The 16,581-nt window shown below is 45.3% G+C and overlaps 3 protein-coding genes across 3 annotated transcripts in view; all 3 read right to left on the bottom strand.

The window, feature by feature from the left end:
* The window catches only part of LOC307085711 (peroxynitrite isomerase THAP4-like), a gene marked incomplete at its 5' end in the record, with an annotated part of 2,408 nt that extends 90 nt beyond the window's left edge, over positions 1 to 2,318 (bottom strand). The window contains 5 exons of the mRNA XM_079750575.1: positions 1 to 73; positions 365 to 468; positions 1,006 to 1,115; positions 1,531 to 1,669; positions 2,276 to 2,318. The exon at positions 1 to 73 is cut by the window's left edge and continues 90 nt beyond it. Of these exons, the coding sequence (XP_079606701.1) occupies positions 1 to 73; positions 365 to 468; positions 1,006 to 1,115; positions 1,531 to 1,669; positions 2,276 to 2,318 (469 nt within the window). The remainder of the gene's footprint in view (positions 74 to 364; positions 469 to 1,005; positions 1,116 to 1,530; positions 1,670 to 2,275) is intronic.
* A 1,376-nt stretch (positions 2,319 to 3,694) lies between these two features.
* Positions 3,695 to 10,347, bottom strand: LOC307085710 (espin-like protein; the record flags this gene model as incomplete). The annotated part of the gene is made up of 7 exons (XM_079750574.1): positions 3,695 to 5,290; positions 5,708 to 5,899; positions 6,378 to 6,496; positions 6,965 to 7,067; positions 7,606 to 7,671; positions 8,933 to 8,977; positions 10,219 to 10,347. The coding sequence occupies 7 exons, from the start codon at positions 10,345 to 10,347 to the stop codon at positions 3,695 to 3,697; spliced, it is 2,250 nt and encodes a 749-aa protein (XP_079606700.1).
* Positions 10,348 to 13,209: 2,862 nt separating this feature from the next.
* Positions 13,210 to 16,581, bottom strand: part of kif1ab (kinesin family member 1Ab) — a gene marked incomplete at its 5' end in the record, with an annotated part of 30,350 nt that continues 26,978 nt past the window's right edge. The window contains 3 exons of the mRNA XM_079750416.1: positions 13,210 to 13,553; positions 15,049 to 15,167; positions 16,161 to 16,353. Coding sequence (XP_079606542.1) covers positions 13,508 to 13,553; positions 15,049 to 15,167; positions 16,161 to 16,353 — 358 coding nt within the window. The 3' untranslated portion in view covers positions 13,210 to 13,507. The remainder of the gene's footprint in view (positions 13,554 to 15,048; positions 15,168 to 16,160; positions 16,354 to 16,581) is intronic.

The following is a 16,581-nucleotide window of genomic DNA, read 5'->3' as shown; positions in this document are numbered from 1 at the left end:
GCTGCTTGTCCGTTGACATGGAAAGCGTCTGCTCCAGCTTCCCGTCTGGTTGGAGCTGGAACACTCTGGAGACCTGAGAAAAAAATAAATATAATTAATGAAACCCTACCGGTAAGATTAAATCGAACTCTATGCGTCGCCTTTTGTGAAAAATTCCAATACAAGGGGCTTAATACAATGAACATGAAGAAAAATATATAGAATGGATTGAGAATGCCAAGCTGAATAGGTATGGTTCAAGGTTTCTTTTAAGATGGAGTCATACAGAAAGTTCAAACGCAGCTATATAATGCAATCCGACACAAGCCAGAGTCACAAGGCTAAATGAATGGCTCGTTAGAGACAGTCCACACTGCAGCCATACCTCCTTGACATGGGGCTCCTTGGCAAACGATGGCCTGGCCAGAGCTTGTGTACGTAGGCTCAGCTGCTTTCCCACCAGCTCCCCCTCCTCAACCTCCACCAGTCCTGCACACAGAGTCTCAGCTGAAGCATGTACACAAAAGATACAGTCACCGTTCACCAAGTCTTTTAGCAGAGACTTTGGATTAAAAGGGGTGATATTCTGCCACCTGGTGTGAGTGAATGGCCATAACGAGCCGTTTGATAAGCTGCCTTTTCCTGTGTTTTAGTGACATCCCAAGTGGGAATGTCCACCTAGATTTGTGCTGGATAGATTAGTCCGCCAGCCTACCCAGTGGACTGTAGCAAATGTTGCTTATCCATACATCTAGGTGGACACGCCTACTTGTGATGCCACTAAAACAAAGGAAAAGGCAGATTTTCAAACACCTTGTAATGGCTTATCACCCTCACACCTTTAAGCCCAAAACTACTGACAAAGGAAAGTCAGATGCATGCATCTTTCCAAAAGAGAGTTGAGACAAATTTGGGTTAAACCTAGTACCCGTTGGATGGGTGTCAAACTCCCTCTATGTGATGTTGACGTGTACTGCACTACTGCCTGTGAGCCAAGTATTCTGAATCAGGAACGTTGTGAAGTACCAGAGTTCTGTGCGATGATGAACGCCACTCGGTTGGTGCCCGTCTGCATTCGGATAAAGCCACACTCCCTGTGAAGTATCTTCTTCGTCTCCGCATCGGAGGCATTGAACCTGCGAACACAGGCGCCACAGAAACCTAGACCGACGTCTATAGCTACCCACCACTCCCCTTCCGCACGGTTTACGCTACAATGGAGTCATCTGTGCTTTTACAAGTCCAGAGATGGAACGAAGGGTCAGTCAATTGAATAAACCAAAAAGAGCAATAGAAAAAGGGTTGTCATAGGACAACCGCAGGTGTTGCTCATAGCACTAATTATGGGTCTGCTATTTTGATCTACCAGGGCCAATAAAGAGTAGACTTAACGTGTGAAGAGATCACCCATTGAGCACGTGACTTGGTACATAAAAGTAGCAGAGCCATAATTAGTATTATTTGGGACAGCTGTGCAAGTCCTAAAATGACCCCTATGAAAACGCAGTCGGCCTACTGCATTGTTTTTGAATGACCACAAAACACACGCACATAAAGTTGATGATGGGCTGTCCCATTTGGGCAAAGTGAAGAGCCTCCGTGTAGCGGAAGTCCTTCAGGCTGGGGAAGGACCCCTTTCCGGGCTCCACTGATTCCCAGTTACCCAGGAGCCAATCCAGAGAAGAGACGGCTTCGTCCAGTTTAGCAAATGTTGGAAAACATACAACAGAAATATAACACGCACTTCGGGAGGTAAAGATTTACCAAATGTATGCTTGCTAAATGTCCACAAGGGGCCAGTATTTCAAGCTGAGGACACAAGCAGGCAGCACCAGGGAAACAAACGTTGCAGCCCAACATTGTCGAGAGCATGGATTTAAATGAGACCCTTACGTAGACCTACATGGTTTATATATATATATATATATATATATATATATATATATATATATATATATATATATATATATATATATATATATATATATATATATATATATATATATATATATACACACATACACACACACACACACACACACACCACTCGTGGTAATGTTTTTAAAGAACGGTCCCAAAAATGCAAATACATTAGCTGTATAACTATGCAGCCTATAGCATTGTAGTAGGTATTTATCTCATACGACAACGTTTCAAAACAATTCGGGTGTTGCAGCGTTCGCAATTAAAACTGCATATGCGGTCCATGGTGTATGGCGTCGAGCACACGTACCAACTTGTGCATATAAATTAAAGGTGATGCTTATGAAGTGTAGCTTATATCTGGGCTTCTTACCGGGCTGGTAGAACGGGCACGCCAATGAAGCGAATGAAGCCATTGATAAGGTGGAGCAGGTAGGAGCACTGACGCAGAAAATCAATTAAGTTCAAATACTTCCGCCTTGGTATCTGGTGTTTCAACCCGTGCTTTATAGAGCGCAACATGTCCGCCCCCTTTCTGAACATCTCTGGTTCCGGAAGTAAACTTCCCATACGTTTTCTCCGTTGACTTCTCATAAAATCGTTACATAAAGAGTCTTAAGCCTGGAACCAAGCCAGTCGTTCGTCAAGGTAGTCATGACCATAAAACATTTGTTTTTGTGCCAAATGATAATTTGGAAACTGAAGAAAGGGAACAGGTACACAACTGTGGAGGCCTACATTTTTTTTTGCAAACGAGTGAGGAACTACTCATCCCATAAATCATTGCAAGCCTTTTTGCAATGGGTACAACCCAATAATTTAGCGCGTTCCTTGCATCTTATAACCTTTGTCATTATTATATTGTTAATACCTGTTGTGTCATATATTCTGTGGGTGTGTGTATATGTATCGTGTTTCATATAGTGTATAGCGTTGTTTTCGACATGGTGCATTCCTTCGTTCCTGACTGCAGTCACCGCTTGATAATGTTACTGTTATTAATACATGTGAATTCAGTCTCGTATTCCAGTTCCGTATTCATTCAACATTATGTATTCCCAGCTTTTATAATACCAAAATTACAAAAAAGCACTGCTAGTGCTCCGCCTACATTTTTACTTTTATCATATATTCTATTTCAACATATTTTTCAACATACAGCTAAATTCCTCTACAGTTCTCACAACAAATCTAAATTTCCATTAGTGGAAGGGTGGTTGCTGTGGTAAGCTTTTGAGTTCAGTGGCAGCAGTCATCGACCACTTGACTTTCGCGGGTGCAGTAAACGTTTCCTGGTAACAGCGAGCTCCATCAATCATCAGTCGCGTAACCCTTTTGGATTGTTTGGGTATATGTGTATTTCTGGAATGTGTGTGTGTGTGTCTGTGTCTGTGTGTGTGTTTGCGTAGACATTGACTGCCGGTGGCAGTGTAATCATGCTTGTTTTGGCATCGTGAGAATGTGTGATGAGCTCAGCGTTGTCACAAGGCCATTGATGATGACAGTCTCCTCCAGTGATGAGGGCCATGTATCTCATGGACATGTAGAACTTCAAATAAAATAAGATATATCGAGAACAGATCCACACACACAAAAACACACAACTAGCCATGGCAATATAATGGACACTTATGGATTTAAATGATTTTAATCAGTTTTCTTGTGATAAGCATAATACATATCACAAGTACACTTTGGATCTACAAATCAACACAACCATCTACTAATCCCGTAAATATATATCATCACTTACAAGAAAAACCCCAATAAAACCAGCGTGGATGACTGCGGACTACGGGGCGAAATCAAAAAGTTCTGCCTCCTTCTCCTTCCAGAAGGCGAAGCTGCGGTCGATGTATTTACAAATGTCTCCGTCGCTGAAACAGGAGAAGTCCGCCTCGCTGCTACGCTGGTCAGCCGTCTCCATGCGGGCGGCGGGCCCCCGGGGGATGAGGTGGTCTCCGCGGGTGGCCGAGGGTTCGCCGAAGAAGCGCGCCTTGATGTCCTCGAAGCCGTCACCCCAGCACCGCCGCCCGGCCTGGACGTCCCGCACCACAGCCTTGTGGAAGTCCCGTACGGTCTCCCAGGGGAAGCCGCCCACGTGGTCAAACACCTCGAAGCACAGCAGGTGCCTCATCTTCCTCTCCTCGGGCGGCAGCTCCTGCTCCAGGATGCGGAAGTAGCCCAGCATGAAGAGCTCCAGGGTCAGGTCGTCGTGGGTCGCCGCGACGACGCCATCTGACGCCCGTAGGAACTGCTCAGGGGAGTACGTGGTCCGGCAGGGAGCCAAAGCCACGGCCTTCCCGGGCCTCTCCGCTCGGATGTTCCTCCAGGAATACAGCATCTTGTCCACGGCGGTTCTTTGGCAGCAGAACTGTAACATGGTGGTTCTCTGGCCGGCCCCTAGCTCCTGGACCCCGTCACCCTCTGGCCCCTGCTCCTGTCTCCGCCTAGCTGCTCTCACTGTTATGGCGTACGCCGATTTCTTCCAGTGGCTGAGGAACAGCACAACTATACGCTCTTTCCTCAAGCTCACAGTCTCCATGACGGGTGTGACCACGTTGTGTTCCCCGACGGAGGGCCTCACGGTGGGGTCTACATTGTTGTTGTGGTGGTTGTTCAATCCAGACAGCGCCTTTTGTGTCGCTTCATCCGCCCCTTGGCCTCCCCGGTCCTCCCGTTTGCCGGCGTCAGCGACAAAGCCAGCAAAGGGGTAGATCCCTCCGAGCTTGCCCTCGAAGTTCGACCGCAGGTCTCGAACCGACACTCCGGACTGCTGGATCTCCCGCTCCGCCCTCTCCCTCTGCGCTCGGCTCTGCCCGTGGGCCTCCAGGCGATGGCTGAAGGCTGACGCCATCCCAACGTGTGGTATCCTGCACCCGGCGGAGGCCTCCGCAGGTACCGGCGCTCCCGTTACACCCCGCCGCCCCGCCTCCAGGCCAAGCTCCAGACCGGCCGAGCCGCCTCGGACCCCCTGCGGTCCCCTCGCCCCTTCCATCAACCCCTCCACCGTTCTCCTCTCCCCGCCCTCCCGGACGCCGGTCAGATGGGACAGGAGCTGCGACATGTTCCTGACGATCTCGGTGACGCGGCCGCACCACGCGGGCAGCGGGAGGCGTCCGTCCGGGTCCGTCTGTTCCTTCAGCGCCTCCTTGTTCAGGGAGACATTGACCAGAGGATCGGGCAGCACGGTCCGGAGCTCCTCGGTGAGCCTGGTGAGCTCCAACTCGAAGGCCTGGCAGCGCTTCTGGACGGACACCTTCTCAATCTGCGTCTCGAGGTACTCCAGGTCCTCCTCTGACAACAGCTCGCCGAAGGGCCCAAGGATGGCATCGTGGGTCTGGGAGTATTTCCAGCCATCCATTGCTACGGGCCCGTCGGCAATGGCCTGGGAGACAGGGTTGGTCAATGGCCACACATGCACTGTATATGCAAATGTCAAGATTTGAATACTACACATGAACTGTCAGGGAGAAAAGCTCAGAAACAAACAGCCTGTACAAAGACTTTGTAATGTGCAGCTTTTCATGTATTGTTTGCTCAGTCATTGTCACTCTGAAACCGCACTGTGTCTGGGGTTAAACATGGTCAAGTTGTCTTTATTTGTGTGAACAAGGACAACATAACCGACAAATTGACTCGCCTTTGGCAATTCATTGACTAGGAGTGGTCAATCAGCACACATGCACAGTTTATGTTATTGTCGTGAATTCATCTCCACATCCCTTTCTTTAATATCTTCTTTATTATCTGATTGAGGTAGCAGAAGTAGCCAGCCTTTCGTGTGTGGCTAGTCAGAACATACCTTCACCTCCCTCCTCTGCTCCTCTTCATCGCCCAGTCGCACCTGCAGCTGCCTCACCATCACCTGCCTCTTCCACTCCGCGATGGGCTGGCCCGCCTCATCGTGGGTGGGCACCAGGGAGTCGATGTCGGCGAGGATGACCTCCACGATGGGAACCTCCCCCTGAAACAGCTCTTCCTCAGCGTCCAGCTTCTGTCAGGGTTTCAGCAAGCAACAGGGCTTGTACATTAGAATGCATCATGGGAGTTGTAGTAATATAATCCCCCCAAATTTAAAATACAGAAGCTTAGCCCAATCTAAACTTTGTTTGGCCAAGACTCGTATGAGAAACGCTGTGTCATTATTAACAATGTCAATGTCTCCACATCATGACAAATAAGTCACGATTCATTCCTAAACACTGGCCAACCATTACTATCAATAACACTCCTATGCTACTATACGTCCGAAATACATGCGGTTATTGCGATGGCACGTCATGATGTAAAAGGCCCATACCGGGTTTGGACATCCTACAACAACATGCATTACGTCATTCCATCCAGCCTTTCGTGCATTAACAACAAAAACAGACATGAAAACGGTTTCTGTAATGTTATATCTTGAATGTGTGCTGTACATCTCTATACAGATCTTGTCAGCCTCATTATGGACGTGACACCTGGTTCACCGTTTGTCCCGTGAACACCGCGGTGAAGCCAGCGTGCTTCATGGACCGAATGGCCTTCATCTGAGACGACAAGGTGTAATCCTGGTCTGGGGGCCTCAGGAGGTTGAACGACCCCACCACTGGAAGCAAAACGTCATGCGTTCATATTCAACAGATGAAAACATGTACTTCTGTTTACCCTTACAGGACGTGCCCTCCCACACGATCTGAAATGTGTGTCATTTGAGATGTAAGGCTGTTCAGACTTATATTGCAGGGGTCTAAACTGAAACAATTTGTTTAAGTTGAGTCTCTACCTTCTCTACCGCATTACAACTCTTAGGGTTTTAATAGACATGAGAGGTACTTTAAAATAGTACTTAGCATTGTGTAGTGTCTTAATCTAGTTATCTTTGTTTTAATGGCTTATCCTAGCAATTGTGAGTGCTTGGCACTTGTTTCTATGAATATCAATGTACTTATTGTAAGTCACTTGGATAAAAGTGTCTGTTAAATGCCCTAAATGTAAATGAGACATTCGTCATTGGTCAGTGTATTATGACATCATCAGGTCAATGCGCGACCAATCAGGAGCAGGGCTGTCTCACCCGAGGAGGCCACCTGCACCTGCTGCATCGAACCCGAGGCGTGTTTAATGGTCGGGCATACAGGGGGCTGGCGAGGGACCGGGGACACCTCCTTCACTGGCTGCTGGACACACACACAAACACACATGCACACATGCATACACACAAGTAGGCGCACACACACACGCAAACATGCATACACACGCGCACACAAGCACACGCATGTACGCACATGTGCACATACACGTACACTCACTCACACACACACACATAAGCTAACATGCACGTACAAGCACGCACGCTAGGACACAATCACACGCACATGCATGCACGCACGCACACAAGTACCCGAACGCACCCACCCAAAGACACACACACACAACGCAGTGACGGTGAGGAAATGCTGTTCAGAATAAAAATATACAGCGTGCACTTCGTCGGGACTGGAATCTGGACGGGTTCAGCAAATAATTAATTCCTTGAAATGAATTGCTGGAAATGGGACATGCAACTAATGCTAATCAAGCTTAATTTGATGTTTTCGAAGTCCTTTGATGCAGTGGGTGAACAGTGGATACACGTGTGCTGAACAAGGCTTCTCCATTATGCAGACTTCCCAATGCTTCAGTGCGCAGTACAGTGGGTGCCCGCTCGTCACTCACCTTGCTGTTCTCCATGCCGCACGGGGGGCAGGAGGAACACTCGGCTTTCTCAAGTTCCACCAGTGTCTAGGGAGGGAACATGCCACAAAAAAGAAACATAACAAGGAGGTATACATTGTTTATCATTTCACCATGACTTTACCAGTGAAGCTTTATTTTAGTACAATTTTTTTGTTCATCATGGAAATGTGTCATAAACAAATACACAAATCATACACAAATGCTAAATAGCATGCAATATTGTCATATATAACAATTTCTCATATTGTAATATAATAAAGTTGTTGGTACCCTGGTATAAAATCATGACCCAAAAGCAATGGCACAATAGTTCAGATTAAACAAAACCGTCCAACAACCGTTACGGTCGACAGACTCATCCAGATGGAGGGAAATAGGACACACTCCTCTGTTTCAGAGGCCTGAAAGTAATCTCTTTAATGTCTAATACAACCCCCCCTCACACACACATACAAACACCCACACCCACAGCGAAGGCACACATGGCTGAAACCGTGTTAATGTACAGATCCTGTGTGGCACTGTGCCTGGCGTGCAGGACAGACAGTTGAAACAGGAGACGGGTGCTGGGTGCGTGGGGGGAAGTGCGTGGAAGTTCAGCGTGACATGATCTGCTGCTTCCGATAACCATCACCCTCCGCGAGATTCCCTCGCAATCCGTCCGGCCACTCGCAATCAGCTCCACACTAATGTCAGAATGTCTTAATTACTATGCCTTGATTACTCAATCCACTCTGGAACCAATATGTTCTACCAAAACAACAAGTCAGGCATCTTCAATGAACAAGGTTGGACATGTATACTGTTTAATTGTTAGGTGTTGATGCCTAAACATAACATTTTATAGTCCCTACTGTCTATCCTCCCTTGTTTACTTAAGTAGTTTCATTCCTATCATATTTAATGTTGACACATAACATGAATTAAATAATCTGATAACATAAATTAAATAATCTGGAACCAAAATACATCAACTATGGGCAAAAAGAATAATACAGTGGAACCAATAAATAATTACATTATTTATTGGTTCCACTGTATTATTCTTTTTGCCCATAGTTGATGTATTTTCATATATTCATTCATTCATTTAAGTAATAACAGTATCATTTTTGTAAGCATGACAACATTAATGTTGAAATTATGCTTTGAGTATTAACAGGGCCTAAAACATGAGCTACTTCATTAGCTCCTTCATTGGAATGTAATTTCCCTCAAAAAGTATTACACAAACAAATAATACATTTGAATTAAAGTGGGTTATCAATGGGAGTTATTTGTAGGTGTGCATGCCCATGGTACTTACTGTGTTGGACGGTAGGCCCGTGCAGTTGATCAGCTGGCCTGCAGGCTAAAGGACAAGGTGTGCAGAAACACAAGCGGGCAGGACAGAGCGCTTGTTGCGGACCTCTTCATGCGCAGGCTGCCATCAATTAAACCCCCACCAGACCTAAGGAGCAGCACCAGCAGTATGTAAACCCTGGATGGGGGGCCTTCTGAGTGTGCATAATTAAACACCCAGGATAGGGTGACAAATAACACAACTGATTATATACGTTAGAAACCACTGGAATAAATACTAGGGCAGGGAATGGGTGATATGATTAGTGTCAGAAGAAATTAGAGCAATAGAAAGAAAAATGGCCAAAGAGAGAGAGAGAGAATGTATCCACATGTAGAAATATCTATTCACATGCTGCGATATGCTATTTTTGTCTTCAGAAGTGTATTTTATATAAATGTGGTTTTAGAATAAACAAAATACTGAATTTGTATTATGTTAGTGTAAAATGTAATATGTTCATTAATGTCAAGGGAAGTAGAAAACCATAGAACACATTTTGAATTAATTTGTTTAAACCTATCTTCTAATACACATCAACTATCCTAAAAAAAACAGGTTAAAAAACCATAACCCCTTGGCGTGTCTTTCTCCCGTAACCCAATCCGTACTGTGCAAAGTGGCTGGTTGTTAGTCCTACAGCTTTGTCTCGCCACAATGGCTGGTGATTACGTCTACTCTGAGGGGATTAGTCTCCTTGGAGGAGCTTGAGTGTTGCACATCGGGAGTGTGTTATTAATAATGGAAGACTTCACAACTGCAACGGGCCAGAGGCCGGGTGCACAGGCTGTCCTGAGCTGAATCGGCTATAATAAATATAAACGTAAAGAGCATAAGGTGTTCAAATGATGTGTCAATGCATCTATCAGTCAAGTCAGGTTGTGTGTGAAGAAAATACAATAAGGAATTGTGTCCTTACAGTCAGGGGGTTAGGTGATAAGTCGTCAAGAGATCAGAAAAACTAAACACACACACCATGGATATGCTGCAAGTTTTTGAACACATTTATTTCGCTTGATTAAACTTTTTTTTTCAACAATTTATTTTCGTATTACTGGTCCACAAACATGAGAATAAGACACCAGCAGAGAACTCCTGAACATTCGCACATAAACATGAGCACAGAGACTAAGGATCCCTCCCCCTCCTTCTCCTCTGTCCCTGGGGCAGGGGCCCCTCTGACCTGCCTTTCCCATCACACCCTCTGGTATACAGTCTCCTGTCTCTGGGGCGAGGGCCCTCTGACCTACCGCTCCCACCGGAACCTCTGACATCCATCCCCTCTGCACCAGCCCTGAAACGTGCAAGTCCGACTCGAGCTCAGCAATCCAGCACTGCGAGGACATGTGACACAATAAACAGGCTGGTTTCTTACTCATCATGGGTATCAATGGGGAGATAGAAAGAGAGTGAGAGATGGGGATACAGTAGAGAGAGAGTTAATAATAGCATCTGTGTGTGTGCATGTGTGTGTGTGATAGGACCTGACACAGCAGTTTTGGTTTCATATGCAAGACAAAGCCAAGAAGGATTTTCCAGTTAGTCATCATCACAAGGTATTGGTGGAGAGAGCAGTATTTTACAAGCAGCACTTGGAATTATGGGATGCACGGGGTAGGGGAGCAGGGTGGGTTGATTGCGTCACTAGCAAGCATTAAGCAAAAGGTATCCAAGCGAATGGAGGAGGGACAGTAAGGGGAAGGGGAGAGGGACAGAGGCCAACAAGGGGTGTAGCAAGAGAATCAGACCCGCATGCTTGGATCCACAATGGTCGTTCATTCTTTTCTTTTTTATAAGCCTTTCAAACACAAAAAGCATCAAGTCATCTATCGCTAGACAAATATAGACCGCTGTGCACAAGTAAACCGCTTAAAAGAGCCACTGGTCTCGTTTGCTTTCGAGTGATGAAAATAACTCAAATAAAGCATTTGTTTTAAGTGTAAGGTGGAGCTCAGGTGGGTTATAAAGTGATAATGATTCTGATGATTTCGGTTGCTAGTTAGAACGCTACAATTTTAACAACATCTGGGGAATAATGTCGGTGGAAATGGTTCAGTAGAATTACAGCATGTTCAACACATGCCAAACAAAAGTGCAACACATCCTTCATAATTAAGGTCTAGTACAAATCATCTGTTCCAAAGGTCTTAAGATATTAAGATGTTATGTATTGCATCTAACATATCAAGAGTAATAAACCATGTTATAAAGGTTTAGCAAACTAAGATGACCCAGGACATCATTGGAGATCAAATACAATTCACAACCTCCCTTGTAATTGTGAAGAATTATGAAATAGTTTGGGTTAAGGCTTGGTAGAGTATTCTAATTTCAACAGTAGTCTAAATTGCACATTGTCTGTCTCCCTTCTAAGTTTGGATGCACAAACAGGTTGGCTGGCCTGAGGCATCCCTCTCTGACCAAGACCTAGACCGCTCAAACACACCACAGCATTGTGATACAATTTAAACCACTCAAAGGCTTTTTGATCTTTGTGATAAGGGTTTGGTTAATATATATATAATTCATTTTTAAACATAATTAACATTCAGAATACCCTATTGGTTGATTCCTGGCCATGGAACTGCTCACACCAAGCTAGTGATACTGTATGGTTGTTCGGGAGACAAGCACCAGGCGTCCAAAACATCGAGTCACTACAGTACAAAAGCAAAAGTCAGGGAAGGGTTAAGTGCACAAGTTATGCAACATGAGTACAGCTACTGTAGCCGTGGTTACAGGCCATACCAAACTACTCTAAAGCATCACGGGTAAAACATCCCCTCGCCAGCAGCACACCGACTCAGACCGTGAACAGGAACACATCACCTGTTCTGGTAAATGATAAATGTCTCTGGCTTGAAAGGGGATTTCAAGGTCCCACCATTTCCGTATGGGACAGGTGTGTGCAGAATGAAAGAAAGACAAAAGGTAGGTGGAGAACGGGAGGCACTGTGTGGTGCACAGAGAATGTGCTATTAAGTCAGCTCTCTTCTTCCGAACAAATTGTAGGTCCCTGGCAGATCCCCCCTGTTTGTTTGTCTATTAGCCTCCATTAGCTTTTGGCTTTTGGTGTACCCAAGTGTTAGCCTCTTTTGAACATAGCCGCTAAAGGGGATTTAATTTGGAACCTTGATCTGTTATCTTCGCAGACATCAATACGTTATTATAATTGTTATCATCATTATTATTATATATGCTCCTCCTCATAGTGGACGACATGGGTTCATATGCTCATTTGATCTCAAACATTAAATGAAGGATTGCAGTGCTTTGGTTTAAGAAAAAAACGAGTAAATGATAGGAGACATTAACTCAATAGAATAAAGTGCCATGCAAAAAAGACAAAGTAAATGGGTCCAAGACCCCGCCATTAATACATTACAGTGCATAAAACGTAAACAAACGCCAACATTTTTGAAAAAACAAAAAGTCCAAGGGGCACCCTTCACAGTCGATGGATTACTTTGTGTGTAGCCACCATCACAACCACTTTCTTCAATTAAAAGGGAAAAAAAAAAACTGGTGGGAAAACATACATCATAGCTCAACATAAATCTCACCCTGCCCTCTTTCCCAATAACTTAATTACGTCTCTCTTCTATTAAAATGCTGATTGATTGCAAAGGCTCCCTCTCTTTGTGTGTGTGTGTGTGTGTGTGTGTGTGTGTGTGTGTGTGTGTGTGTGTGTGTGTGTGTGTGTGTGTGTGTGTGTGTGTGCACGTCTGGTGTGATATCCAACCGTAGCCTGCTACTCACAGCTCCCAGTGAGCTGTGGGGTCGGTTCCAAACTGAGGTAACGTCTAGCGCTGCTTCAGCGGGGGGGTGAACTGGACACACTGCAGGGAATGCTATTGTCCCCTCGCTCCCCTAAACCCACAGAGAGGGACACAGGCCTATCTGGGATAAAGACTACACAAGAAGGGGGTCACGGTATTTCTCTCTTCCTCGTCTGACGATATCCATGGAGCAACAGCGGGTTTGTTTAGCATAAGGATGGATTTATATGTACGTAAAATATTTGGGGAGGGGTATTTCATGAACCACATCATAAATATTTGGAGGGGAGCATTGGTCTAGGGGATGGGGGGGGGGGGTCTACAGGGGAATAACTAGATAATGACAGATGTATTACATGTACTACTTTATGACGTGGACATAGGAGGGCAGCTACTTACAACTATTTTCAGTACCCAGTATAAGATAACGTCATGAATGGGGAAATAGTGCGAGGCGTCTATCCTGTGGTCTCTACTGGGCAGGGTTAGGGCGAGGTCAGCGGGGAACAAACCGTGCAGGGCTCGCTAAGGCAGCAACAAAATACAAATTAATACATGAGTAAAAAAGGCGGCCATTTTGGGATGATTCCTTTTTTTCAGGTGTGTGTGCTGGAGAGTTGTTCGTGACAGGGGTGTGGGGGGGGGGGTTACACCGAGCAATATCTGAACGGGCTATGAATACGTTTGTTTATATCTATGTACACGGTGGTCAGAAGGTAAATTAAGCTTGTTTTGTTGTTGCGTTGTAGTTTTGTCCGGCTCAAAAGATGGCCGACTGGACTGACTTCCTCCTGGAGAGCTTAGACCTGGAGAGGAAAGAACACATTCAAAGAATGGCACAATCAGAATTAGGTATTGTGTGTTGGAGAGAGAGGGACTCCCCTTAAAAAGGAATTTCAACACAAAGGCAACGTCCTGTTCTATAAAGGATGTTGCCATATAAATTCAATAAATACATTATAAACATGATGTATTTAATTAACATAAAACATAATGTTGATACTGTATTAATTCGATATATATAATAACCAGCGTTGGGAACGTTACTTTAAAAAAGTAATTAGTTATAGTTACTCACTACTTGTTCCAAAAAGTAACTGAGTTAGTAACTGAATTACTCTATAATAAAAGTAACTAGTTACCAGGGAAAGTAACTATTTGCGTTACTGTAAAAAAAAGAAAGTTGCTATATGTCAAAGAATTTGGATTTTTCTGAGCAGTTTTCACTTGGCCTTAATGTGTTAAATGGTTGAACTGCCCATTCAAGGCCCTGATATGCTTCCAACTGAGGCCCCGTCCAAACTAACCCGGGTAAATCTACAAACGCATGAATATTTATCCGTTTAGCCCTTCCGTCCACACTAAAACAGAGAATTCTGACACTGAAAACGAAACGATTAATCAGCTGATCAACTGTAATTATCAGCTGATCACGCGCCTGTAATCTAAACAGAGAGGCGTGGCGGAGTTACGCAACCATGACAACAACTGTTTATCAAAATAATTTCAGTGTGGAACGTTGATGCAAAACATTCCGAAAACGATACGAAAACGATAGTGTGGACGGAGATCATTTTCATTGCGGATGGGCGTTTTTACATTTACCCGGGTTAGTGTGAATGGGGCCTGAATTTCAATTTGCTTGGTTGCAAAGGCTGTGGGACATCTGCTGAATACTACAGAAAATGCCAACTTTTTATCGGATTGCTCCGGCACCGCCATTTCTGCAGCTTCATCGAATCTGTGTGTGCGTTTGCGTGTGTGTGGGGCGCGCGTGTCCTGGCTTGTGTGTAAAAACACTTGTTCCGATTGGCTACCATGAAACATGACTCTGCCTTAGCCAATCATAATCGCTTATCTCGTTGTTAACCCAACCAGTCTCCTCACTAGCAGTTTGTGTTTGGAGCCAGGGGTGCGTTCGGATTATGCAGTTTATTCAATCAATTCATAGTAACGCACTGCATTTATCGTACAGTAACGGCGTTGTAACGACGGAAATAGTAATTAGTTAGATTACCCCGTTACTGAAAAAATAACGGCGTTACCCAACGCCGTTCTTTTAAACGGCGTTATTACAAACACTGATAATAACTACACTTTAGAATTTAGAATAGGACTTCTTAAACTTTTTTTACAAACAGGAAAGATATGAAGAAACAAATGCACTCGTGATATTGGAAGAAACTCCACGACTTTCCACTTCTCAGCTCAACCATGAGGCCTTGTCCATGACAACATTAAGTAAGTGAACTCAGAAGCATCTCAGCGCTGGGGAATCAATCCCCTGATCAGCGAGCTCACCTGATGGTACCAGCCAGCAGAGGGTTAAAGGCATACAGCCAGTCGTGCATCTCCTTGTCGTTGCTGGCCTGGAGCAGTATGCCGCGGTGTTCCGTGCACACCGCAAACGTGTTGGGGGTCTGCGAAACACAGATTACATTCTCAACACACGGGAGCGAAACATACAAAGTACATTTACATTTCCATCTACATGAAGGGCATTTAGGTTATTTAGCAGATGCATATATCCAAAGCGCCATACAATAAGTACATTTGTCAGAAGAAAGAGAAACAATATATATCGCTGTCGGTACAGTAAGGTTGTTCATAAAGTTCGCCAACTCTGGTATATCGATATGTATACTTCAGTGTTCCTTTCCCTCGCCAGAACAGGCTAGGAGCCAGGATTATCTGGTGGTACGGGGTGGTGGTCTCTATCTTGACTTCGCCAGACCGACTCACAAAGGGGCTTTATCCGAGGGGCTTTATCAACGTGCGCAGTCCAAAAGTCCTGTGAATGCGCTTTGGATAGATCTCCAACCAATCACAGAAACGAAACATGTGACGTACGGTAAGCGCATCTTTCTTATCCAGAAAGAAATAAATTGCAGCTGTTCGTTCGTCTTTTAGGGACGATATACTGTCCACTTCCTTTAACACCGTCCTGATAGTGGAGTCAACAGACCGCCACATCAGCGGCGTGATGCCTCAACACTCCTCTGTCCAGTCATCGTATCCAACAAAGCTAATAAACCCGCCCTATGATAGATCAACGCTTGTGATTGGCCTGACCCGGGTTCAGGTCTGCTGGAAGTCTGTTTGAACAGAAGGGGGGCCAGACCATCAGCCAGAGCAAACAGAACACCAGCTCCCAGACTCGTCTGGTTCCCAGGCTACTTGTGTGTCTTCCCTCACGAAAAGGTTCTGGACTGAAGTCAGGATTGGGGTTTAGGTCAGGGTAAGGGTTAGGGTTAGTGTTAACTTTAGTGTTTGGATTAGTGCTGGTGTTATGGTCAGGGTCATGGTTAGAGAAGACGTACATGCAGAAGAGTTTGCTTGTAGGCTTAGGGTTAGTGTTGACTTTAGTGTTTGGGGTAGTGTTAATGTCAGGGAGAGGGTTAGGGGAGACGTACCCTCAGCAGAGTCTGCTTGTCCTCGCTGTATTCCACCTGAGCCGACGACAGGTTGATGACGGCGCGCTCCACGCTGTCCCTCTCGCTGCGGTACAGGTAGACGTAGGGCCGGCGCACCACCACGTAGCGCTTCACCCAGCCGTTGGAGTGCGGCTCCAGGAAGTGGAGGTAGCCCTTCTTGGACACGATGGGGCTGAGGCAGGGGAGGTGAGACTTTTTAGTGAATTTACTGAAAAGCTGTGAAAAAGCCATGTGTAGGTTGAAAGGTTGGTGTCGACATGCATATAAGTGAGTTGCTCTAGTAACAGCAAACATTTAAAAGTCTCTATTTGTCAGGACTTTAAAGCAACTGTAAAGCAACTGTGACGCCGACTCACTGATCTACGCAATTTTAATTGACCAGCTGAAGAGAATGGGCGTA

This window comes from Pollachius pollachius, assembly GCF_949987615.1.
Source record: "Pollachius pollachius genome assembly, chromosome: 14".
Classification (NCBI taxonomy): Eukaryota; Metazoa; Chordata; class Actinopteri; order Gadiformes; family Gadidae; genus Pollachius; species Pollachius pollachius.
This window is presented reverse-complemented; position numbering and strand designations above follow the sequence as displayed.